This window comes from Durio zibethinus, chromosome 20 (assembly GCF_047325235.1).
Source record: "Durio zibethinus cultivar Kanyao isolate XHJ-2024 chromosome 20, ASM4732523v1, whole genome shotgun sequence".
NCBI classification, from domain to species: domain Eukaryota; kingdom Viridiplantae; phylum Streptophyta; class Magnoliopsida; order Malvales; family Malvaceae; genus Durio; species Durio zibethinus.
Window position 1 is genome coordinate 11290946 of NC_143181.1, and position 27757 is coordinate 11318702.

At 31.1% G+C, this 27757-nt stretch overlaps 1 protein-coding gene across 2 annotated transcripts; it reads left to right on the forward strand.

The window, feature by feature from the left end:
- LOC111315050 (delta(14)-sterol reductase-like) lies at positions 1-27541 on the forward strand. 2 transcript variants are annotated; one of them, XM_022916667.2, is made up of 14 exons: positions 1-70; positions 22344-22451; positions 23112-23229; positions 23348-23418; positions 23939-23995; positions 24314-24405; positions 24665-24712; positions 24811-24931; positions 25063-25109; positions 25409-25490; positions 25800-25876; positions 25979-26098; positions 26911-26985; positions 27089-27541. In XM_022916667.2, exons 2-14 carry the CDS (start codon positions 22404-22406, stop codon positions 27240-27242), a joined length of 1110 nt encoding a protein of 369 aa, XP_022772402.2. In that variant the 5' UTR covers positions 1-70; positions 22344-22403; the 3' UTR covers positions 27243-27541. The 2 variants fall into 2 exon arrangements, with proteins under 2 accessions (XP_022772402.2, XP_089605452.1); XM_089749326.1 differs by lacking the exon at positions 1-70 and having other exon boundaries at positions 22284-22451; positions 27089-27362.
- The last annotated feature ends 216 nt before the right edge of the window (positions 27542-27757 follow it).

Below are 27757 nucleotides of genomic sequence, written 5' to 3' on the forward strand. Positions count from 1 at the left end.
GCTAGAAGAAGAAAGGGGAGGTGAAAGTTTTGTTAAAGAAGAAAGAAGACAATTTTGAACTAGAGAAAAGGTAATCCTTTTATTCTTATACCACCGTCACATTTCCATAAAACTGCTGTTATAACCATATAGAGATTAACATGAATGAGATATATGGTTCATCTATTATTTCATCCCATAATACTACATTAAGAATCTAAGGAAAGATGAAATGGAAGTTTTTCTTTTGGTTAGCTTTAGTTGTAGGCTTTGTTTCTCGCACGTTAAAACCCCAATCTTATTTTTGTTTGTAGACACCGATTTTGTCCGGTATACTTTTTTTATATATAACAATAATGATTTTAATAATAATAATAATAAAATTGGTTTAACTAAAATTAAAAATCAATTAATTATTAAAAAAAATAGAATAGGAAAAAATAAAAAAAGTAGGGGATGGCATTGGTGCCTTCTTCGGCACCACTGCCACCATACCCTACCACCTTACCCCACCACTCTAATCACCCATATCACTGCCCGTTTACCTTACTACCCATACCCTATTTACTACCCTCACTATCAGATCAAACAAAAAATAATAAAAAGGGCATAAGGCTCGTACTTGCACCCCATGCCGAGCCCTGTGCTACGCATGGCCGGAGCTCTATAAATAGAGCGCCTGGTCAAACCGTTAAAAAGGGAAAAAAAGAGAGGGAGTGATGCTGCAAAAAAAATATTGTCAAAAAAAATAAACAAAAAAAACACAATCCTCCTTGTAGGGAAGAACCTTAGCACCGAAGCTCCCTGCAAGAACAAAAAATCATATCAGTCTTCATTTTACAAAAAAAAAAAAGGAAACAAAAAACTCAAAAAAGTACAAACCCTAATTTACGTCGATCGAGGCTTGTTCTCCTAAAAAAGACATCGGATCTGAGCTCAGGAGGTCGAGAGGAGCATTACGGTGAATTTTAGTAATTTTTCGATCACCAACGACGACCACAGTAGGCGACCGGCACGACAGTCTGACGACCAGACGGCGAAAGCTCTGGAGCTCTCCCCTTTTTTTTTTTCTGAAACAGAAAAATAATGAACAAATTTTTTTTTTGTTAGATATAAGTGCCTAAAGCTCAAAATGACGCCGTTTAAGCCAGGTAGGATCCGCGTGTGGACCCGAACCCGGACCTGACCTGGGGTTCGCGTAACCGACCCGCCGACCCGACTCCTCAGTAGCTCTAAACCGGTTTGACCAGACTAGATCGAACCGTTCTTTGCACTGGTTCAATCAAATTGCACATCGAATCGAACCTTTTTCGGTCCAACCGAACCGTCGTTGACCGATCCGATTCAGGTAAAAAAATTTTTTTTTTATTTTCTAATTTTTTATATATTATTATTGTTGTTATTTTAAGTACTTTTTTATATATTTGTGCATGATAAGTTTTAAATTTGTTAGGATAAGTTTTTTTTAATTGTTTTAATAATAATAATAATGAAAATAAGTAAAATAATGATTAAAATATATATATTAAAAATGCTTTAAAATAATAATAATAATAGAATAATTATTATTATTTTTCCTGCCTAGCTATTGGAGGGAATAAAAAACATTTTCCTAAAGAAATAATTTCGCCTAGATGTTGGGGAGTTATTATTAATAAATTTTCATAAAAAATATATATAAGAATTTTTTAATTAATTTTAAAAAATCATTAAAATCAAACTTGCTTAAAAAATTCACCTAGATGTTGAGGTTTTTAGCGATATTCGTATTTCTTTAAAATGAAACCTTAAACACTAACCCTAAAAATCCAAAATCCTCTAAACCTTAAAACCAAACCTTCAAAACCTCTACTCAAACCCTTACTTAAAACCTTCTGAAAATCCTAAGGACACGTGTGAGAATCCCATTTGAAATTATTTGTTTCTGAATGCTGCCTAGATGATGGGGTATTTAGGAAACTTTATTTCATTAAATTTTTCATACGAGTTCTTAATTTTCTTTAATAATAAGATTAATGAATAAAAAATATAATAGTAAATTAGGATCTTAAATATAAACAGTCGCACCTAAGCTCTGCCTAGATGTTGGAGAGTCAGGGTGGTCTCACTTTACTTAAGAATCCAACTTTAAAATTGCATCTCATCCTACATAACACTCATTGGCATACATATGTTAGCATGTTATTATTAGAAATTATTTGTATTATTCTGTCTTTAATTTTTATTTACTACTTGGTAATAAAATATTTTATAATAAAAAAGAATAATACATTTTAAAAAAAAATTGATATTATAAAATAAAATAAAAATAACATTCTGAAAGAAATAATTTTTGGTACTCTGCCTAGATGTTGGAGAGTCACCAACAATTTTCTATAAAGAGTGTTATTTCATTTTAAGGATTGTTGTGTTAAATCTTAAGCGAAAAGAGTTATTTTAAATTCTACCTAGATGTTGGAGAATTTTAAGATAATTTTTTAACTTAAAAATTTTCTCAATATTTCTAAATAAAAACTTTAGCAAAAAATATTTTTTAAAACGAAGGGAATTTGTATTAAATTTCAAGTTAAAACCATTTTTATCTAACACCGAAAATAGCGCATAATTAAATGATACCAATTTATGGGCGTTGTGGGGGTGCTAATCCTTCCCCACACGTAACTGACTCCCGGACCTAACCTGGTTTTAAGTAGACCAAAATTTATCTCTTTGATAAACTTTAAACCCGTTTTTATAGTTTTATTAAAAAGATAAATTTTTGGGTGGCCAATCATACCTTAACAAAGATTGGTGGCGACTCTTTTTTATTTTTCTCAATTTTAAAACCATTACGTCTAACGGTCCCAAAACCATTATAACAGCTTGACGACTCTACTGGGGACTGTTTGAAAGTCAAGCCAAATTGTTAATTATGTGCTATTGATAATGGTTAGATGTAATTAGTTTTATTTGATAGTTATTTAATTCCTTTATTCCATTGTTTTTTTTTTTTAAATTAATGAATAAAATAAATTGTTATTTGTTACTTTATTTTGGTTTTGTGATATATTTATTCATGTTGTTTTGATTAATACGTTACTTTGCACATATTTTGCATATTCATACACATGTATGAGCTCTAAGCATTGGGCTCTATTCTTTTTAGGTAAAAGTGAAGTAGCTACACTCTCGTGAGGTGATAACCTTCGCATTTGCTAGCGAAATACTGTTACTCAGATTAAAACCTTTTCGATAATAGCCCATAATAGGTGAGGATCAGGAAACCTTACTAGTCTATAATGGACAATGATGTGAGGAATAGTCTGGTAACCTTTAAGCATATAGTGAGTCGTAAGGCCCAACCTTAAGATAGAGCCTTGTCAACCTTTAGAAAATTACCTAAAATTAGGACACTATATATGTTATTTTGTCACATACTTGTTTGTTTGTTTATTTACTTCTTTATTTATTTATTGATTTGTTTAATTTTTTTTGTTGCCTTCAATTTTGCTGTATACTTCATATAGATATCACATTTCTTAAGAGGGTATTGATTTGGACCAATCTTTAGCAAGAAAAACTTTCAGGAAACCCACGGGATGTTATCCGTGTGTAAGAGCTACTTAGAGGTTAAAAGCCATCAGAAAGTACTCAAGAGACAGAAGGAGATTGTTTAGTAAATGGCCATATCCCATTGCTACCATAGTCAGTGCACGTGGATCTCAGTCAAAATAACACATCAGAATCGGAGGCTATTTAGAAACAGTGGGGTACAAAAAGAAAATAATATTTTTTCAAGAAATATGAAGATGTGGCAATACTCATGTTAGTAAAGATTGATGAACAGCTTATTAGAGCAGTAGTATAATTCTGGGATCCATCTTATCGATGCTTTGTGTTTAACCAAGAAGACTTGACCCCCATGATTGAAAAATATTCATCCTTACTCTGGATAGAGTTTACAAATCAAGATAAGATCTATTGGAAATAGCATAAAATTACCGGATATAGAAAGAAGTTAGCCAAGATCATGCAAGTAGAGGTTGAAGAGATAGACAAGCATAAGAAAGAAAATAATAGGGTTGAAACTATTCCAACAGCTTTTCTGCTTGAGTATATAAAAAAAAATATATTGATACTGATCATGGGTTGGATGTGTTTGCTTTGGCCATATATATTCCCTCAGGTGTTAGGACATATAGAAGCATTAGTGGTTGACTTTTTTGAGCAATTAGATAAAGGTATAAATCCTTCACCGACTATTTTGGTAGAGACTGTTAGATCACTTAATTTTTGTTGAAAGAAGGGTGAAGGGCGATTTATAAGATGTGTTCAGTTGCTTTTTTTTTTTTTGGCTCAGAAGTCATTTTTGAGAAAAAGAAAAGATATTATTTCAGTCATTTTTTGTTCATTTCATTCCCATCAGGGAGTTTGTTGCCAAAGAATAGAGAAGGGATTGGACAAAAAGTAAGTGGATGTCATTCTTTCTAGAACACACTAGTGAGGATGTAACATGGAGGGCACCATGGATGATTCCTATGGCCATCTTGTATAGTTGTGGAAACGAGTCATGGGTACCCTTGTTAGGAATATGAGGGGCAGTGAGTTATGCACCTCTTATGATTCAAAGACAATATGATTCACGACAGTTCATTATTATGACTCATAAACATAGTTCACTCAAGTTTGATTGTGGAACACCTGGTTACGTGAAAAAGGTTCGAGAAATCATCAAAGCATGGAAACAAGTCAATCGAATGAGCCCTGCTAGATTTAAATATAATGTTGCAGAAGGTTACCTCACGTGGAGGATGAAAAGGGTTAATGAAATTAAGCCTCTACCAATTGATGTGTCAGAAAAGTTACCAACTCCTATTTCAGTACCGGTATTGTCAACTTTTGAGATTGCCCAACGAGAATTTAAGATTGAAAAGAAAAAGTTAGAGAAAGAGAAGATGGCTATAATGGATCAAGTTAACCAACTAAGATATAATTTAATGATAAGAGATGATACAGTACAAAAATTAACTAAGGAACAAAAGGTATTGAAAAAAGACCTGTAAAATTTACATCAAGAAAATAAAAAATTGAGGTTAGACAGTAGACCTTTGAAGGGATCTAAGAAAGATGTGGAAGAATTAAGAGATATAGTGGAGTATTGGAAGAACAGAGCTCGAGAGAACAAGGAAGTGATCTTTACACTTACTAAAGAACAACATGAATGGAAAGAAAGATTTTCAGGAGCCTTCGAAAAGGTAACGAGGTGGCAAAAGGAAAATGAAAAGCTAAGGGCCGAACTAAGGAAGGAACAGGATAGGAGTTCTGATTTACAAAATGAGAAGAAAGCTTTGAAGCAGGAGTTAATAAGTCTAGAGCTTCAATTAACCAATAATCAGAGCCACATAGACAAGATTTTAAATGAATGGCAAGAGAGGGAAGATTATTGGGCCCATACTTGTAACATGAACATGGATGCTCGAGAGATGTGGAGAGTAGAAAGTTTAGGGAGACAACAATACATCAAACATTTGACTGCTCAAATCTACAAGGTTGTTCAAAAAATAGGCAACATAGTCCAAAAGGTAAAGGCACTAGAACGGGAGATTGTACCAACTCAAAGCCATGGTCAGAGATTACTAAATTTCTTATGTGAAGCTAGGGAGCAATATGCTCAAATCAAATGTTCTTATGGTTTTAACGCAAGAGTGATCGGATGATGTATAAAGGCCCCTATGGTTAATAAAAGTTTTTTTTTGTTTCGATTGATCTAAAACAATACCCACAATTTGCATATCATTCATTTCATACTTGCATTTTAATAAAGGCAGATAAGCAATGATATTATGTCATGCGTTTTGATTCATGATTAATAAACTAAAGTTCAAGGATAACAAAGTCGAAGAATCTAAGTAAGATAATCCTGCATAGATATAATACTCATTCTTAAGCTTGAGTTATGGAAGAAGAGAACGCAACCAAATTTGGGAGAGTCAAAAGGGCATAAAAAGAAATAAGAGAAAGAGTGATGGAGATACAGCAAAGTATCGAAACCCAAATGGCTGAATTAAGACAATTACTAACTAGTTCAGTGAAAGGTAAAGAAGTTGTTGGGGCATCAAGGACAGGGGAAGAAGTTAATACAGAAGAGCCATTATACCCTCGGAGATTCACTCCGCTTTAAGTTTAGGTTCAAGTTCCTTGGGGTATACACACACAACCACCAAGTGCACAGCCATACCCCTATGTCAATCATTTTGCAAGTCAATAACTGACCCACTTGAATACTAATTTGAGACCCATCCTAATCGATCCCATCATGGTATCGAATCTTGATGACCCTGTTGAACAAGAGAAGTCTCACGAAATGTTAGAACCTGTTATAAATTCAAAAATTTGAAACAAGTATGACCAACTTGAGGAGAGACTCAAAGCGATTGAAGATAATGACATTTATAGGGTTGTTGATGCCAATGAGCTGAGCCTAGTGCCTGACTTGATTATCCCACCAAAATTCAAGACCTCAGATTTTGAGAAATACAATGGAACAAAGTGCCCTTCCGTTCATATTACCATGTTCTGTAGAAAGGTGATGGGTTATACTCATAATGATAAATTATTGATACACTATTTACAAGATAGTTTGACTGGTTCAGCAGCAAAATGGTACGTACAGTTAGATTGGAGCAAGATCCACTCATGGAAAGATTTGGCCAAAAATTTTCTTGCTTAGTATAAGCATGTCTTGGATACAGTCCCAGATAGGCTGTCATTGCAAAATATGGAAAAAAAATCAATGAAAACCTTCAAGGAATATACACATTGGTGGAGAGATATGACAATCCAAGTCCAACCACCACTGACTGAAAAAGAGATAACCATACTATTTGTCAACACGCTGAAAGCCCTGTATTATGACAGATTGATAGGAAATGCCACGAAAAACTTCTCTAACATGGTAATCTCAGGAGAGATGATAGAGAACAATATCAAAAGTGGCAAAATTAAAGGGCCCGAAAAAAAATAGTAACTTTAAAGAAGAAAGAGCAGGAGACACATGCTGTCACTCACAGAAATCCCTTACACCATCATTTTGTCCCATATAATCCATACCCCCTTACACCCTGCCACAAACCAAATTTCTTAACAACCATATCATTACCGAACACCCCAACAACCGCTACCCAGCCAAACTTTAGCCCTCAAACATCCAATTACACCTCTACACCTCCAACTTGACCATTTACCCAACCAACCTACCCAAACAGGAATCAAAGAAACTCACAGAATAATAACAATCGGGAAAGACCTTATTTTGACCTAATTTCTAGGTCTTTATCGATTTGTACTTTCAGTTAGTGAGAGGTCACCTTGTCACTTCTTCTTATGCAAAACCATTAAAACCACCTTACCTAAGTTGGTATGACCCTAACGCCAAGTGCGATTATCATTACGAAGTTATGAGACATTCTGCTAAAAATTACATGGCACTTAAACACAAGGTGCAAGGTTTGATAAATGATGGGCTTTTATCTTTTTATACCAAATTCAAGCCAAGTGTCAGTGAAAACCTTTTGCTGGATTACATCAAAGGGAAAATCAATATGGTGGGTAAAGGAAAATATGTGAAGATCAAAAGATGCACGGATGAAGTGAAGACCCTTTTTGAACGGGTGTACGACTATTTGTATGAGACGGGCATGATTCAACCATTATTTTTGGATAACGAAAGTCATGAAGACCCTGACCATTTTTGTAAATACCATAGGAAAACAGTTAGACATTTGATCTAAAGTTGTGAGGTCTTTAAACGAACATTACAGAGCTTGATGGATGAGGCCATCATTGAGTTCTATGATGAATGTGATGGAAATAGTGTGCATACAGTAGGTGATGATCGTCCTGACAAATTTTTTATCCCCAAACCTCTCACTATCTACTATGATGAGAAACCAAAGCCTCTAACTGAGAAAACCATCTCCTCTTCCAAGACACTAATGACCATTTATGTCCCTAGTCTATTCCCTTATCAAACCGACAAAGTAGTCCCATGGAGATGTGATTATGATGTCGTGATGCGAGGGCCTAATATGACCTCGAATAATCCAAGTATGGAGAATCCTGCCAACATAGCGAGAATAAGAAGAAGACTTAAAGTGGTCAAATTTACACTCCTGAAATGTCAGAAAGGGCCAAGAAAGGGAAAGGTAAGATAGAAGAAGAAGACACAAGGGAAAGCTAAGATTCTCAACCAGTGGTAAGCTTGAAAGTGCAAGTTAACAAATCGATGTCAGAAAAAAAAGCTTGTGAGTTTCTAAAGATCATTAAACACAGTGAGTACAGTGTGGCTGACTAGCTAAATAAATTGTCAGCTCGTATTTTCTTACTATCGTTACTATTAAATTTTGAGCTGCATACGAACGTTTTGCTAAAAGTGTTCTACCAAGCTTATGTCGAGCATAATATTTTTGTTGAAAAGGTAGATCACATGGTTGGGAATATTATAGCTTCAAATTTCATCACCTTCAATGATGATGAAATACCTCTGAAAGGAAGTGGTAGTGTTAAGGCTTTACATGTTACTATCAAGTACAAGTCTCACACTATGTCCAAAGTGCTAATGACAATAGATTATCTATTAATGTTATGCCTCTAACGATATTGTCAAAGCTTCCAATGGATCCCTCTCACATGTGGAATAGTCACATGATTGTAAGAGCGTTTGACGAGGTACGGAGAGAGGTAATTGGCAATATAGAGATCTCATTACAAATCGATCCTTGTACCTTCAACGTCATATTTCAAGTAATGGACATAACTCCTGTATATAGTTGTCTACTTGGAAGACCTTGGATTCACACGACTAGAATTGTACCTTCATCTCTGCATCAGAAGGTAAAATTCATCATAAAAGGAAAACAAGTCTGTGTGGATGATAAGGAGGATTTATTAGTAATAAAGACCTTAACAACTCCCTACGTTGAGGTAGTAGAAGAAGCAATCGAATGTTCTTTCAGAGCTTTTGAAGTATGCTACTTACATAAGAGAAGGGTCAAGGATACCAATCCTTCAATTGTTAAAAATTACGAATATGATGATCAAGTAGACTGCTGGCAAGGGTTAGCGAGCTAGGCAAGGCTTAGGGAAAGCTCTACAAAGAATCGTAAGAGCACCATACTCGATTGAAAATAAAGAAAAATGGGGTTAGGCTATAAGCCTACGGCTACTGATAAAAAGAATGTAATGCTGGAGAAGAAAGAGAAGAGAATGGCATGCCTCAAAGGGTAAAATTTGATTGATGGAAAAATGGTATTCCCTTATTTGTATGAAACATTTCGTTTAGGCGGGTATGTCTATCCTAGATCAACAAAGGTCAAACAAAGGGAACCAGTAGTAGGATTGGAGGAAGTCTTTTCTCGATTTCAAATTAGAGCAGAGGAAGGAGTCATGTAGAATGAGGAGATCTTTTTTAGGTTAAGAGACCCAAGAATGGTGTACCATTTTGTTATCCTTAAACCTTTTAACTCAAAAATTCCAATTGTTTCTGCCCAAGAGCATGCGGAGGAAATGTATGGGCTTATTTTCATTGTCTTAATAAAGTGATGGATGCAATGCATTTCATGTATACCATGTTCTCCATTTTTCATTTCTTTCTTTTTTCATTGCTATCCTTTTTGCCTTTCCTAAGATTAGTATATATTTCTTTATGATTATACCCATTTTCAGGTTTTCTAATAATGAACATTATGGATAACCAAGGCAATAACACCGAGTTTGATTTTGAAAATTTGACTCACATTAGCGAGCTTGATAATGATGTTAATTTAGAAAACTATCATTTACCTCATGATCTGTTGAAATGGATGGAACAAGAGAAAAAAATTATAGAACCCCACCAGGAATCAACTGACCCATTAAATTTGGAAGATGGTGACAATAAGAAAGAAGTTAGGATTGGTACTTTACTATCACCGATTGAGAAGCAAAAGTTGATGAGTCTGTTACAAGAGTACATGAATGTATTTGTATGGTTTTACCAGGATATGTCAAGACTTAGCACAGAGGTGGTTGAGCATAGGTTACCTTTAAAACCAGAATGCCGACCAGTACAGCAGAAATTGAAATGCATGAAGCCAAAAATGTTACTAAAGATAACAAAAGAAGTAAAAAAGCAATTTGACATTGGTTTCCTAGAAGTAGCCAAGTACCCTAAATGGGTAGCCAATATAGTCCTAGTTCCCAAGAAAGATGGAAAAGTTAGAATGTGTGTGGACTATCAAGATTTAAATAGAGCTAGCCCAAAGGATAATATTCTATTACCACATATTAATACCCTTGTGGATAACACTGTTAAGCACTCCACTTTTTCATTCATGGATGGGTTCTTCAGCTACAATCAAATCAAAATGGCTCGTGAAGATATGGAGAAAACTACATTTGTGACAATGTGGGGCACATTTTGCTATAAAGTTATGCCCTTTGGGCTAAAGAATGCTGGTGCCACATATCAAAGGCGATGGTCACTCTCTTTCATGATATGATGCATAAAGAGATAGAAGTATATGTTAATGATATGATAGCTAAGTCCCAAGAAAGTGAATCCAGCCAAATGCACCTTTGGTGTTAAATCTGAAAAATTGTTAGAGTTTATAATCAGTGAAAGAGGTATAAAAGCAGACCCTAATAAAATTCGAGCCATTCAAGAGTTGTCAGCACTATGCACGTAAAGGGAAATGAGAGGCTTTTTGGAGTGATTGAATTATATTTCTCGCTTCCTATCTTAACTTCCCTCGAAATGTGATCCAATCTTCAAGTTGCTTCATAAAAATAATCTTGATGAATGGCATAAAAAATGCCAAAATGCCTTTGAAAAGATTAAAGAATATTTAACAAGCCCACTAGTGTTGGTACCATTAGTTAAGAAAGGTCATTGATTTTATATCTAATAGTTCAAGAAAGATCAATGGGATGTGTATTAGGGTAAAGAGATGAAACTGGCAAGAAAGAGCATGCTATCTACTATTTGAGTAAAAAGTTTATGGAGAACGAGGCCAAGTACCCCCAAATAGAAAAAATATGTTGTGTCCTAGCTTGGACTACCCGTAGACTCAGACAATACATGCTCTACCATACAACTTGGCTAATATCAAAATTGGATCCCCTCAAGTACATTTTTAAGAAACCATCTTTGTTAGGTAGGATAGCGAGATGGTAGGTCATACTTTTAAAATATGATATTGTGTATGTGACACAAAAGTCCATAAAAGAAAGTGCAATTGCTAATTTTCTTGCTGATCAAACTATAGAAGATTACGAACCTATGAAGTTTGAGTTTTCAGATGAAGATTTGATGACGATCTTACAAGATGAAAATGAAAAGCCTATAGGAAAAATATGGAAAATGTTTTTTGACGAGGCATCCAATATAATGGGGCATGGCATTGAGGCAGTGTTAATATCCCTAAAGGGAAATTATTACCAATGTACCACAAAGTTAGATTTCAATTGCACAAACAATGTCGCTGAATATGAGGCATGTGTCATGGGGTTATAGATGGCCATTAAAAAGAAAATTGAAACACTAGAAGTATATGGGGATTCAATCTTGGTAATTTATCAACTAAAAGGTGAATGGGGGACCAAGGACTCGAAACTCGTGCTATACCAAAGGCACATAGCTAGCTTGATGAAACATTTTAAAGAGATTCAATTTCAGCATGTTTCTCGAGAAGAAAACCAGATTGCTGATCCCTTGGCTACTTTGGCAACAATGTTTAAGTTAAATAATAGTATGGGAATCCAGCCCATTAGAGTATAAATGAAAATTTCACTAGCCCATTATTTAAATATGGAAGAAAAGGTAGATTGACAACCGTGGTACTATGACATTGTATAATATATCAAGCATCAAAACTACCTAGAGTAGGCTTTAGAAAATGATAAGAAGATCATTTGAAGATTAGCAGTAGGTTTTATGCTTGATAGAGAAAGCCTGTATAAAAAGAATCGAGATCAATTTTTGCTAAGGTGCGTCGATACTATGGAAGCAAGAAGGATACTTGAAGAAGTACACAAAGGAATTTATGGAACACATGCTAACGTGCATATGATGGCCAAACAGATTATGAGGGCTAGTTACTACTGGTCTACAATGGAAAATGATTGCATCAGTTATGCTAGAAAGTGTCACAAATGTCAAATTTATACAGATAAAATTCATTCCCTTTCAGTCCCGTTACATGTCTTAGCACCACCATGGCCTTTCTCCATGTGGGAAATGGATATGATCGAACCCATAACCCCAAAAACTTCAAATGGGCATCGATTTATCTTTGTGATAATCGATTACTTTACAAAATGGGTAGAAGTAGCTTCGTATGCTAGTATTACACGATCAGTGGTGTGTAAATTTATAAAAAGAGAGATAATATGCTGGTATGGGCCATCTTAAATAATGCTAGCAATTTGAATAATAAAATGATGAAAGAATTATGTGCACAGTTCAAGATCAAGTATCATCATTCAGCACCATATCGCTCCAAAATGAATGGTGCAGTGAAAGCTGCAAATAAAAACATCAAGAGAATATTGGGAAAAATGACTGACACATATAAGGATTGGCATGAAAAGTTACATTTGCTTTGCTTGCCTATAGAACATCAATCTGAACCTTTACAGGGCCCACCCCATTTTCACTAGTGTATGGGATGGAAGCTGTATTATCGATTGAGGTGAAAATTCCTTCTTTGAGGGTGTTAATAGAGACAAAATTGGATGAGGTAGAATGGGCTCAGGATCGTTTCAAGCAACTGAATCTTATTGAAGAGAAAAGGCTCTCAGCATTTAGTTATGGACAAATGTATCAAAGAAGAATCATGCGAGCATATGACAAAAGGATATGACCCCGATGCTTTCGTGAGGGCGAATTGGTTTTGAAAAGGATTTTGCCATGTCAGCATGACAATAGAGGAAAATAGATGCCCAATTGAGAAGGTCCATATATGGTAAAAAAAGTTTTTCTTGTGAAGCTCTGATCCTTGCAGAAATAGACAGAGATGAATTACCAAATCCTATAAATTCGGACACTGTCAAGAAATTTTGCTTAAAAAAATACAAAACAAAAAATATAAAAAATACAAAAAAATGCAAAAAAAAAGAAAGAAAGTGATTCAAATTGAAAACCGAAAAAAGACAGTTTGAATCAAAAGGGGATCATTTGAGCTGAACTGAAAAGGCGGTTTGAATAAAGGTAGAGCTCAGAGAAAGTCTTTCAAATAAAGAAATAGTGACACCAAATGGATGAATTGTCATCAGAATTAAAAGAGATGACTTTTATGGGGCAAGTTCTCATTAGTCACAAATGTAGGGCAAGGATTGGTCATATGAAATCACAAGGGACAAGATCGTAAATGTAGCGAGTTTTGGTAAAAGACCTGGTCTAAGTAGGCTGAGGTCATCCAAATGTTCATTATCTAGAGAATTGCTATTTGATTCTTGAAATACTCTTGAGTAAACTATTCTTTATATCTCGAAAGGCTTATCTTTCTAAACACCGACGTACCCCATTAATGACCGTGTTTCACACCCAATTTTGAATCGAAAATCATTGCATTTGTCATTTAAAATTAAGGTAATGATTGATAAAGTTCATAATGGACCAATGCATCACTCCAAAAAAGAATGCAATATAAGGATGATAGAAATAATAATATGGGATCAAAAAGAATGAAATGAGATTGATTGATCACTAAAGACAAAGAAAGAGAAGAGATAAAAAAAGAATTCAAAGAAGATTTTTAGAACAATTAAAAGCCAAATGGGTCCACTAGAAGACGGAGATTTTTGAAGAAGAATCGAAAGACTTAGAAAGGCATGACTATTGGAAGTGGCTTTTAAAGATTGAAATAATTGAACCAAAAGTTGAATTGACTTGGATGAAAATGCATGATATAATTCATTGGTTGCATCTTTATCCTTTCAATCATCATAATTATTACATGCATCGCATACCCCTTGGTAAGTTGCATAAAAGGTTTCTTTATGAAACATCAGAAGAAGTCTTCTTTTTCAAAACAAATATGATGGCCTTAAAGGTAATATGTTACCTCCAAGATGATTCTTAAAACCAAACTATCAGTTTATGGAGAACCCAATCCCCTATTTCTCAAATCATAGCTCAGTTATTGTTACTTTTATTTCCCTGACTTGCAGTTCAGTCCCGATCTTCATTAATCTTTAACTCGTGGATTAATCCCGATCATTCTTATAGCTTCTCGACTTACGATTTAATCCTAGTTGCTTTTATTTATTTGACTTGTGGTTCAGTCCTAGTTATCTTTAATCTTTGACTCGTGGTTTAATCTCGATCATTCTTATAGCTTATCGACTTACGGTTTAATCCTAGTCACTTTTATTTCTCTAACTTACAGTTCAGTCCTGGTTGTCGTTAATCTTTGACTCGTGGTTTAATCCCGATCATTCTTATAGCTTCTCGACTTGCGGTTTAATCCTAGTCACTTTATTTCTTTGACTTGCGGTTCAGTCTCAGTTATCTTTAATCTTTGACTCGTGGTTTAATCCGATCATTCTTATAGCTTCTCGACTTACGATTTAATCCTAGTCGCTTTTATTTCTTTGACTTGCAATTCAATCCCAGTTATCTTTAATCTTTGACTAGTGGTTTAATCCTGATCATTTTTATAGTTTTTGAATTACGGTTTAATCCCAATCTCCTTATTTTCTAATTTACGATCTAATCGCAATCTCTTTATATTCTAACTCGCTGTTCAATCTCGATCTCTTTAAATCCAAAAATTATAGTTTAATCTTGATTGTTGCCATTCTTTGATTAGTGGTTCAATCATGATCTCTTTAAATCCAAAATCGCAGTTTAATCTCAATTGTTGTTATTTTTTGACTCGTTGTTTAATCCCGGTTAATCTCGATTGTTGTTATTTTTTAACTCGTGGTTTAATCTCGGTCTCTTTATTTTTTGACTTGTGATTTAATCCAAATTGATGTTATTCTGACTCGCGATTCAATCCCGATTTCTTTAATCCAAAATCGTAGTTTAATCTTGATTGTTGTTATTTTTTGACTCATTGTTTAATCCCGGTCTCTTTATTTTCTAACTTGTGATTCAATCCAAGTTGACGTTATTCTGACTCGCGGTTCAATCTCGATTTCTTTAATCCAAAATGACAGTTTAATCTCGATTGTTGTTATTTTTTGACTCGTGGTTTAATCCCGGTTAATCTCGATTGTTGTTATTTTCTGACTCGTGGTTTAATTCCGATCTCTTTATTTTTTGACTCGTGATTAAAAAATTCATTCAAAAAAAAAAACAAAAGAAAAACTTTTGAGAAATCCATGATTTGCTTCCAGACAAAATCATTGTCTTTGTCTTTATCATATTCTTGATTCTCAGTAATGTGCAAAGAGAGGCAACTGTAGATACCGATTTTGTCCGGTATACTTTTTTTATATATAACAATAATGATTTTAATAATAACAATAAAATTGGTTTAACTAAAATTAAAAATTAATTAATTATTAAAAAAAAACAGAACAAAAAAAAATAAAAAAAGGAGATGATGGCAGTGGTGCCTTCCCCGGCACCATTGCCATCATACCTTACCACCTTACCCCACCCCTTTAATCACCCATATCATTGCCCGTTTACCCTACTACCCATACCCTATTTACTATCCTCACTGTCAGATCAAACAAAAAAATAATAAAAAAGGCATGGGGCTCGTGGTTGCACCCCATGTCAAACCCTGTGCCACGCATGGCCGAAGCTCTATAAATAGAGCTCTTGGTCGAACTGTTAAAAGGGGAAAAAAAAAGGGAATGACACTGCAAAAAAAATACTGTAAAAAAAAATAAAAAAAAAACACAATCCTTCCTGTAAGGAGGAACTTCAGTGCCAAAGCTCCCTGCAAGAACAAAAAATTAGATCAATCTTTGTTTTACAAAAAATAAAAGGAAACAGAAAACTAAAAAAAGTTTAAACCTCGATCTACGTCGATCGGGGCTTGTTCTCCCAAAAGGACATCGAATTTGAGCTCAGGAGGTTGAGAGGAGCATTGCGGTGAATTTCAGTAACTTTTCGACCACTGACGATCACCCACGACGACCGGATGGCAATCCGACAACCAGACGACGAGAGCTCTTGAGCTCTCCCCTCTTTTTTTTTCTAAAACTAAAAAATAATGAACAAAATTTTTTTTTCGTTATATATAAGAGCCTAAAGCTTAAAACAACACCGTTTTAGCCAAGTAGGATCCGTACGTGGACCCAGACCCGACCTGGGATCTTCGCAACCGACCCGTCAACCCGACTCCTCAGCAGCTCTAAATCGATTTGACCAGACTGGATTGAACCCCTCCATGCATCGGCTCAACCGAACCGCATGTCAAACCAAACCCTTTTCGGTCTAACTGAACCGCCGTTGACAGGACCGTTGACTAGTCTGATTCAGGTAAAAATTTCTTTTTTATTTTCTATATTTTTTTATATATTATTATTTTTGTTATTTTAAGTATTTTTTTTATATATTTATGCATGATAAGTTTTAAATTTGTTAGGATAAGTTTTTTTTAATTGTTTTAATAATAATAAAAATAAAAATAAGTAAAATAATGATTAAAATATATATATTAAAAATGCTTTAAAATAATAATAATAATAATAGAATAATTATTATTATTTTCTCTACCTAAATGTTGGAGGAAATAAAAAATATTTTCTTAAAGAAATAATTTCGCCTAGATGTTGGGGAGTTATTATTAATAAATTTTCATAAAAACAAATATATAAAAAAATTTTAATTAATTTTCAAAAATCATTAAAATCAAACTTGCTCCAAAAATCTGCCTAGATGTTGGAGATTTTTAGAGATGTTCGTATTTTCTTAAAAATGAAACCTTAAACACTAACCCTAAAAATCCAAAATCCCTTAAATCCAAACCCCATAAAATTCGAAACCCCTAAAATCAAAACCTTAAACCTTTTATATCTTAAAATTCAAGCCTTAAAATCCTCTAAACCTTAAAACCAAACCTTCAAAACCTCTACTCAAACCCTTACTCAAAACCTTCTGAAAATTCTAAGGACACGTGAGAGAATCCCATTTGAAATTATTTGTTCCCGAATGCTGCCTAGATGATGGGGTATTTAGGAAACTTTATTTCATTAAATTTTTCATATCAGTTCTTAATTTGCTTTAATAATAAGATTAATGAATAAAAAGTATAATAGTAAATTGGGATCTTAAATATAAATAGTCGCATCTAAACTCTACTTAGATATTGAAGAGTCAAGGTGATCTCATTATACTTAAGAATCTAACTTTAAAATTGCATCTTATCCTACATAACATTCATTGGCATGCATACATTAGCATATTATTATTAGAAATTATTTGTATTATTCTGTCTTTAATTTTTATTTACTACTTGGTAATAAAATATTTTATAATGGAAAAGAATAATACATTTTTAAAAAAAAATTTTGATATTATAAAATAAAATAAAAATAACATTCCAAAAGAAATAATTCTTGGTACTTTGCCTAAATGTTGGAGAGTCACCAATAATTTTTTATAAAGAGTGTTATTTCATTTTAAGGATTGTTGTATTAAATCTTAAGTGAAAAGAGTTATTTTAAATTCTGCCTAGATGTTGGAGAATTTTAAGATAATTTTTTAACTTAAAGATTTTCTCAATATTTCTAAATAAAAACTTTAGCAAAAAATATTTTTTAAAACGAAAGGAATTAGTATTAAATTTCAAGTCAAAACTATTTTTATCCAACACCGAAAATAGCGCATAATTAAATGGTACCAATTTATGGGCGTTGCGACTTGATTTTTTGTAAATCAAAATTGATCTTTTTGATAAACTTTAAACCTGTTTTTATAGTTTTATTAAAAATTTAAATTTTTGGGTGATCAATCACACCCTATTAAAGATTGGTGATGACTCTTTTTTATTTTTCTCAATTTTAAAACACATTACGTCTGACGATCCCAAAATCATTATAACATTATTTTCATGACTTATTTTCTTTAAAGGAAAAGAAAAACCTTATTTTCTTAGTATATGCTTTCAACTCCTTACACGATGAGGTTAACAAGCACGAATTTTAATTACTTGGTAGCATGATAGGCGCCATTCGTTTATTGTACGAAGGAAAGGTTGAAAATTTTAGATGCTCATTAGTCTTTTTTTTAAGTTAGTTGGTTTTGAGCTTTCATAAGCTTGTGGGTCCCTTTCATGAAGTAGTCAATGGTGTGTTCGTTGCATGTTAATAAGTCATGGGTGTTTTTTACATAGAGAGGTTTAGGGAAAAGTGTGGGTCCGTATGCCGTGTTGCCTATGCTTTGGGCTTTTCGTTGACTGGCCCATATGCTACATGAAAAGTGGTCTGCACGAGGGTTTTTGTTTTTGTACACACCTAGGTATATAGTTAAGCTTATAAATTTAATTTTTATGCCTTCTTTAATTTCACTATTGATTGGAATCCTGCGTTCATGCATATTTGATGGTATTGAATTTCTCATAATTCAATTTGCCTTTACTTGATTTTATAGACACTTTAGTTTCACGTAGAAGGCAAATAAGTAATATAATACTAAAAATATCTAATGATAGAACTCTTTGAGTAGTGATTGTCAAGAATTTTTTAAGTAAGACAAGATTTTTGAAAATTATCAAAATATTGAAATATTTAAAAACTCTTTTCAATACAAATTTTTATTAATTTGAACAATTCTCTTATAAAATAAAAAATAAATATTTTTAAAAATAGGTCTTTTTTTAATAAAATCTAGTAAACTAAAAATTTTCGATGATAAAATTTCAAGAGGTCGAAGTAGTGATTCTCGATAATTATTTAGGTGAGAAAAGGTTTCTAAAAAATTATCAAAGTAATGAAATATTTAGAAACTCTTTTCAATACAATTTTTTAATTAATTTGAACAATTCTCTTTAAAAGATGAAAAATATAAATATTTATAAAAGCATGCATTTTTTTATAAAATTAAATAATGATAATTTTCGATGATGGGATTTCAAGAAATCTGAGTAGTGATTCTCGAGAATTCACTAAATGAAAAAAGTCTTCTAAAAATTATCAAAGTATTGGAATATTTAGAAGTTTCTTTTCGATACGAAAATTTTTCATTTTATAATTATTTTTTATTGTTTAAATAATTTTCTAAATAACTAAGAGTGTTTTTAGGAAATAAATGTATTTGTAAATAATTATATTATTATATGATTTTTATAATTTAAAAAAAAAAGAACAAAAAATCTCCGATGATGAAATCCTAAAAAAATTCGAGTAGTGACTCTTTAGGAATCTTTAGGTGAGGAAATCTATCTAAAATAATGCCAATGTATTGAAGTATTTAGATTAATTTTTGATAAAGTTTTTTCTTTTTTTTTTTTTTTATAAAATTGTGTAAAAATGAGTTTTAGAAAAATACTATTTGTTTTAAATTATAGATATTATATTTATTTTTTAAAATATAAATACTAGAAACAAATGTGATACATCGAAGATAGGATTTTTGAGAATTTCGAGTAGCGATTCTTAAAATTTTCTTAGATGAGATAATTCCTTTTAATATTGTTAAAGTATTAAAATATTTTTAGGCATTTATCAATATGTAAGGTTCTTATTTATTTTTCAAGCATACTAAAAATTAAAAATGTGTTTTTAAAGAAAATTAAGAAAATTAATTTTTAAATATCAAAATTAAGATAATTTTAGTCTTAATTAAAAGATAACACAAAATTAATTGGTACCATTTTAAACGGACATCGTGGGGGTGTTAATCATTCCCCACACGTAACCGACTTCTAAATCCAAACTATTTTCGCAGATCCAAAAATTATATTTTTAATAAAGTTTAATTAGTTTTAAAATTTTATTAAGAAGATAAATTTTAATAGGTTGTCAATCACACTCAGTAAAAAAATATTGGTGACGACCCCATCTTTTGTTTTCAAATTCATCTAGCGGTCCCCAAAACTGTTATAACAACATTCATTATGCTTATGCATTTATGTTAATTGTTGCTGTCTATGGTTAGCCATAGTATCCTTCTATTTATACATAAAATAAAAGGTTCTTCAAATTTTTTATTTCAAATAAAAAATAAAATTAAAATAACATTCCAAGAAAGACAAGTTTTGATCCTCTAGTTAAATATTAGAAAATCACCAACAATTATCATTTACAAACAAGGCTATTTTTACTTTTACCTCAGACAAAAATGATTATCTTTGGATTCTACTTAGATGTTAGAGAATTATAGGATATTTCTTTAAGTGAAAGATTTTTACAATATTCCTAAATGAAGATTTTTAATTGACTTTCTTTCTTAAAAAAGAAAATTATTATTAAATCTTAAATAAAATTATTTTTATCCAAAAATGTAGATAGCATATGGTTAATTGGTATCAATTTTTATAGACACTATAGAGTGCTAATATTTTCTCATGCATAATTGACTTCCGAACATAATCTTATTTTCATAAACAAAAATTCTTTTTTTATAAACTTTAAACCTATTTTATTGTTTTATTAAAAAACAAAAAAAATTTGGGTGGTTAATTACACCCTAAGAAAAAGATTGACGATGACTCTCAATTTTCGTAAGTTTTACATCTAAGGATCGAATTTTTGGATCGATACATTATGACAAGTTCAAAAAATATATATATTTTTTTAAACATCAATTGAACTTGTATTTTCAAGTGAAGCTCATAGAAAATTTCATTTTCAAAAAGCACAAAAATTGAAAAGCAAATTTGAAAGCTTTAGCCATTTCAAAATATTAATCAATTTAAGGCTAATAATATATTTCAAACTTGTAGTTTACAATAACAAAAATAACTCCTATGAAAATAAATTTAATAAGAAAATAAAGGAGTTCAAGTAATTTATATCTTTTTTTATATTTGTCGAATCACCATTCAGTTTGAATTTCATATTTTCAAACTCACGCTTCTAACTCAACAAGTTTAGAAAGAAAATCTCTTTAGAACTCTTGAAGGCACACTTAAATAAGAGACATAACATGTTGCATTGAAATTATTCACTAATGTTTATCATTTCTCACTTTCACTAATTGAATTTTAGTGAGCATTATAATTATTTCATTTTCATTTGTTGAGACATTAATTTCTTTTCAAATTAATTGCCTTACTGAAGTGATACATTTTAATAAAGTATTCATTTTTATCGTACATAATGGACTTTCTTTTTCTTAAAATCTTTATCAATCTTTCATTTTAAATTTATAAAAAAATTTAGTATCTCAAAACAATCTCATTTAACAATATAACAGCATGTACTTTTACTCGTGCAAAAAAACTCATGAATCAAGTCTGATTATTTTTACTTAAAATTATATCTTGCTTTTATCATTTAAAATTTTTACTTTTTTTATATTCTAAAATTATTTTCATAATTTTTTTACCTTTTAAACTTAAAAAAATCATAAAACATAATTTTATAAAAACATAAAAAAATTTAATATTAAATACACCAAAACTAACTTTTCTTTTCTTTTTTGATTCCATAAAAGTCAAAGAAAAACTAACAGTTTCAAACAAAAAAAGTGTCAGTACTACAATCGTTAATAATTAGAAAAGTGGTTGTTAGCTATGATAATATGTCAAATATATATACATAAGTTGAAATTTGTTTGATCTTATTAAATTACATTCATCTTGCCTAAAATATTTGTGTTAGTTAGATCCAATGTTTTTTTTAGTAAAGTTAGATCAGATGTTAAACTCATCATCTGGCCTAAAATTTTTGTACTAGTTCCAATTTTAAGTTCGTCTTGCCTAACTCATGTCTTCTTCTCCTAATAGTAAACTCTTAATATTAGAAATAATAAGGGTAGCATTTGATAATTGCATGCACTTTTAAGCTGTCTATTTAATTTATCTGAAAATAAAATAAACAAGACAGTAAATACGTAAAAATTAACTAATAAATGAATTCAAAATTCAGTTACGTTGACTCATATAATCAATTTTACAATGTAACGTCTAATAAATTAAAATTTTAAATCTTAACATTTATAATTTTTCCTTTATCCTTATCCTCGCACCATTTATACTATATTTTAAAAGCTTTTTAAATAAAACTTTTTAACAAAAAGAAATCCGGAACAATTCTCTGTCCCTAAAAAACTAACTTCAAATTATCATACTAATATTCGGAATTGATTCCTTTTGGATCTTTTGATTAAAAATATCGGATTTCTTGGCTTTTTTGTTTTTAAAAAATTAATCACGAATAAAATAATAAGAGTTCTGCAACTACCGCTTTTGCATATATAAATGTGTTTGGTGCCTTTGCAGTCATTGTTATTCTGAAAAGGATTCAATAGCAATCACTGAAAAGAAATTGAAGAGCATAGTATGGAGCTGGGTTCTGTTCTGCACGCCTTAATTCCCTCTTGGAGCTCTGTAAGCAACTCTTTCTATTTTTAGATTTTTTTACTTTTACCAACTAATGGTTCTTTTTTTTTTTTTTTAATTTTGTCAAATCCAATCCAAGCTAAAATTTAGTCATCTTCGTTTCAAAATTTTGCTGGATTCTTTTTACCCTTAATCTCACAATTTCGATCTATTTAATTTATTTGAGAAACATTTTACGTGCTTAAATATTTTCTAATTTGTAATTTTTAAAATTCTATTTGGGATGCATATCATCCGAACATATACTTAATTGGAATATATATATATATATATATATATATCTAAAAAGAAAAAAATATCTGATAGCAAAAGTAAACTATATTGTTCTAGAAATAAAAACTAAACGTTTAACTTCAGTGAACATTGTTTTATTTATACTTTTAACTGTTTACTTACTTTCATTAAATATAAATTGGCTTATTATGCCCACGAGAAATTTTAAAATTTCAAAAAAAAAAATAATAAAATGCTATCAAATGTCATTGGATTATATTTAAAAGGAAAAATTAACTCCACGATCAGTTTATATTTTATACAATAATAATCCAAATAGAAGATTATACTTGTAAATTTAATTTTTATTTTCTATTTTTGCTTGACTTATAACAATTCCAAAGTTTTTATTAATTTTTGTTGGTTGGTTTACAGGTTGGTATATACATGATATATTTAACATACGTGGCGTTTGCTTCATTTATATTACCTGCAAAAGTTGTCCCTGGAATGATCATGCAAGATGGGTCTCGTCTCCATTACCGCTGCAATGGTCTCCTTTTTTCTTTTTTTTTTTTTTTTTGTTTCTTTTGTTCTTTTGTTTTATAAGTTTCTACTTAATCAGTCAAGTTGAAGCAAATTTTTTTGTCTTTGTTTTTGATTAATTTTAGGGTTGCTAACCCTGGTTTCGTTAATTGGGCTTCTTGGGATTGGTTCTAAGATGGATTTAATATCTCCCACGGTATGTATTTTTAATTTGCTAAACAAAAATTAATTTTTTTATTGCAAAGTTGGGGATAGTCAACATATTTACCGTTTGAGGAACATTTTAAGTTTTAGTTTAGTACTGCTTTAAAAATAGTTTTTTTCGTTCAAAAATTGTTTTTATTTAATTTTAATATTAAATGTCTTTTCAATTTCAGTTTTAAACTCAAACAAAAAATGACTCAAAAAATTTGTTTGTGATGTTAGGTGTATTAGAAATAAAAATTTATTATATTGCCATTAAATTTATAATATTTTAATATTATAGACATATTTTTTAAAATATTACAAATACTTGCTGTATTTTTTAATTGCAATATTGAACACTTAAAATTTTTAATTATATTTTTATTGCACTTTTTAAACTCACTTTTTCAATCCATTTTTTTTTTTCAATTGCAAGAGAAATGTCAAACTAATCTTAAATGTGTCTCTTAAATCTTAATTTTGATTCCGGCCAAAAACAAAAGTCCTAATTTTGATGAAAATGTATGCAGCTGATAGCGGACAGAGGACTTGAGATGCTATCCACATCTTTTATATTCAGTTTTCTTGTAAGTGACTATCTGTTTTTTTTTTTTTTTTTTTTTCTTCATACATGAAACTAATGAAAACCTTGTAAGTGGTGTTATAATTGGTAAACTTTCCGCCTGAGCCACAGCTTGAATCATTCAATTATTAACCATAAAGAGCTCCACTTAATGCTTTTGTTTTTTTTCGATGAGACTTTGACAGAAGGAGAATTTGTTTTTTTTTTTTTTTTTTATTTGCTGCAGGGAAATTTTTATAACTATGATTTTGTTTTTCTTGGTTTAGGAGACTTACTGTGATTTATTCTCCTCTGATTAGTCTGTTGTTTCCTTTTTGTTCAGGTAGCTTCAGTACTCTACATTGTTGGCTGCAGGTCACGCAGCCAGGCTTCCTCGAAAAAACCACATTTCACGGGAAACTTTATACTAGACTGGTACTCTTGTCTTTTATATAAAATTGCATTTTTTTTTCGACATAAGCAGGAGGGAGGGGGTGGGGAATAATCAATTAACTTGCATCATTTAAATAGAATTTAAGAGTTGAATTTCATTTGCATGGCAAACAAATGCACTTCCATTGTTGGTGTCTTTGAAACTGGGAGATTCAAGTTCATGACTGTTCTTCCTGTTTTTCTAACCCCTTCAATATTCTATTTATCTTTACAATAATTCTGCATTTTTGTTATGTTGTAGGTATTTGGGAGTGCAGCTAAATCCTCATTTCTTGGGTATTAATCTCAAGTATGTAATTCTTGCCCGGGTCATAGAACTTGAAATCTGCATTTGTAAGCTATGATGAACATATAAGATTCTAATAGATGATTGGATTATTTGTATAGATTCTTCTTTCTTAGAGTTGGAATGATGGCATGGATACTCATCAACTTATCAAATCTAGCAAAAAGTGTTCAAATTGGCACCTTCAGTCTATCAATGATCCTCAACCAACTCTTCTGTCTGGTAAATAATGGGTCTGCTGGTGATTCTGGTTGATTCCCATACATTTTTTTCCTCATTTGGTAATTGATCTTAATTACAAGTATAAATGCCAATGCTAAGTTGCCCTTTTCCATCATCTTAATTTATTCCAGATACATGTTATGGACTTCCTTTATCATGAGGAGCAGTTGACCTGCTTGTAAGTGCCAATTACCTCATCTGTACTATAATTATCATAGATAAACCTTTTTTAACTTCTTCATGACATGTATTTATGAAGCTTTATGTTCTTTTTTTTTCTCTTGTACAAGACAATATTTTATGCATTCATGTTCTTATTATTTGCAATAAGTTTAAAATTTTGTTAATTTGATCATAATTTTGTATAATTAGAACACATGTTAATCTTTACTTTCTCGAACTCTTTATTAAAGCACTCTTAATTATAATAACTTTGTCCTTTCAATTGGGACTATAATTTGTGGTCGTCTGTTACAGCTGGGACATAATGGTTGAGAGATTGGGCTTCATGTTGATTGGTGGATATCTAGTCTGGGCTGCTTTCATAACTACCATCCCGGTAAGCAAACCATTGACTAATTACAAAGTTTTTTGGCAACATGCACCGGCACCACATATTAAATATTAGTCTCCTTGTGGTTCATCGAATGTTATTTTTTTTTTTAATTACTGTAATTTTGGGACTCCCCAAATCTCATTTTGGAATTTGTTGCAATATATATATTGATTTCTATTTTACTTGCATTTAAGAGCATTTTGAAAGTAAAATCAAAAAATCTTTTTTTAATTAAATCAGATAATACATTACAAATTGAATTAATTCTTTTTGTTTTTCTAAATTTCTCTTCTCACGACACCTTTGAAATAGGGTTGGTGGCTATTGTACAACAAAGTGGATTTATCAACCCCGGCTGCAATAGCTATTTGCATAATCTATCTGGTTGGGTAAGATTTTTTTTTTTTTTCATCGTATAGACTAAGGAAATTATTACATGGTTAATTCTGACATTCTGCTACATTATTCTTTGACTTTGAAAAAATGGGCAGGGTCATTGGATATAGAGGATCAAATAGTCAAAAATATCAATTCAAAATGAATCCCAAAGCACTTATTTGGGGTAAGCCTCCAAGGGTTATTGGGGGAAAGTTGCTAGCTTCAGGCTATTGGTAAGAGATTTCCCATCTTATCATCTTCCCTTAATATTTCTAACATTGGCAGTACAATTAAATGATGTAATTTTTATGTTATTTTTGCTTTGGACAAAAATGTTTTGATGAATAAACTTGGCATAATTATAAAAAACCTCTGAACTAAAATTAAATAATCATTCCAAGTCTTTATCATTCTATTACAATCAATTAAGCGTTAAAATATTTATTTTCATTCAATTGAATCCTTATGAGATGAAAATTAATTAACTGTCACTAGTTATTTTCATCCAATCAAGAGGTCAATTAAGTGAAAATAAATATTTAAAAAGTCAATTGAATAAAAATAAATATTTAAAAACTTAATTAATTGTAATAAAATGATATGGACTTTGATCATTATTTTAATATTTATTTAAAAGGTTTTTTTTATACTTAATCTATACTTGCCATCAATTTTCATGAAAATGCACATTCCAAGCCCTTCTATTTGACAAACAATTAATTACTTTTAACTCACATATGATAAATTCCTCATACTGTTTAGATCATATATAATTATTCTAAAAATTATCGTATACATCATCAGTTGGAATTTGAACTTCAATAAAATTAAAGGATTATCACATAATTTTAAAAACTAATATTATTATTAAAAAAGTACATATGACAGTTTTTTAACAGTTTTGTGAAAACTGAAAGCTCCATCAATAATGTATAAAAAACGAACTGAGATCAATCACCATTATCAAACAAAATTATATTAGATACTGATGCTTGCAACTTTCTTGACGCTTAATCTCATTACGATTATATTTACCTTGGTAAAGGGGACTTGCAAGGCACTATAATTACCTTGGGGATTACTTGCTATCACTTTCCTTCAGTTTGACTTGTGGCTTCAGGTATCTTTTCAAAATATTTTGCAGAAATTTATAATCATATATATAATCATATTCAGTATACAAATATAAATAATTTCCTGTGGTGAATTCATTCTTTTTGCAGTTCTCCTGTCCCATACATCTATCCGATTTGTCTGATCGTTTTTTTCGTATCAAGAGAAAAAAGAGATGAAGCTCGCTGTGCTGAAAAGTACAAAGAAATATGGGCAGAATACTGCAAAGTTGTTCCTTGGAGAATAGTGCCATATTTGTATTAGTCAACAAAATGTTGCAGAGCTGCTGCTATATTCAACTACATGTATTTTCGCTTGATTGTTCCTGTCATTTCATATTTGTCCATCTGCAAATTGGAGGGACAAGAGAACTTCATTCTGGCATTCCTGATTTGTACTTAAGAAACTTGGCTTACTAGCATTTCTGGATCAGTTGTTATGGCAACTGACTCAATGTGCAAGCTATATCATGGTAGAGATTGAATTTGAAAAAATAAAATGTATTGAGCGTTGTTAAGAAATTATTTAAAAATTAAAAAGCCCGGAGGGGTCATTTCTCGAAATCAGTTTTTTTTAGAGGTGTGTATGAATAGAATTATATTCTAATTCAATTATAATTCATAAACAATTTTATCTTTTATTTATTTATTAAATTTAATAAATAATTATAAATAATATAATAAAATTCGTTTATATTCAATTTATTTATATCTTAAATTTTTTCAATTACCTTTAACAAATATTTTAGATGAACTTTTATAATCAAACAACCGACATGG

Coding starts and splice junctions, on each gene's coding strand:
- LOC111315050 (XM_022916667.2), top strand. CDS start 22,404: ATGGAGCTGGGTTCTGTTCTGCACGCCTTAATTCCCTCTTGGAGCTCT. Junction 25,110..25,408: donor GAGGAGCAGTTGACCTGCTT/GTAAGTGCCAAT, acceptor CGTCTGTTACAG/CTGGGACATAATGGTTGAGA. Junction 25,877..25,978: donor TGCATAATCTATCTGGTTGG/GTAAGATTTTTT, acceptor AAAAATGGGCAG/GGTCATTGGATATAGAGGAT.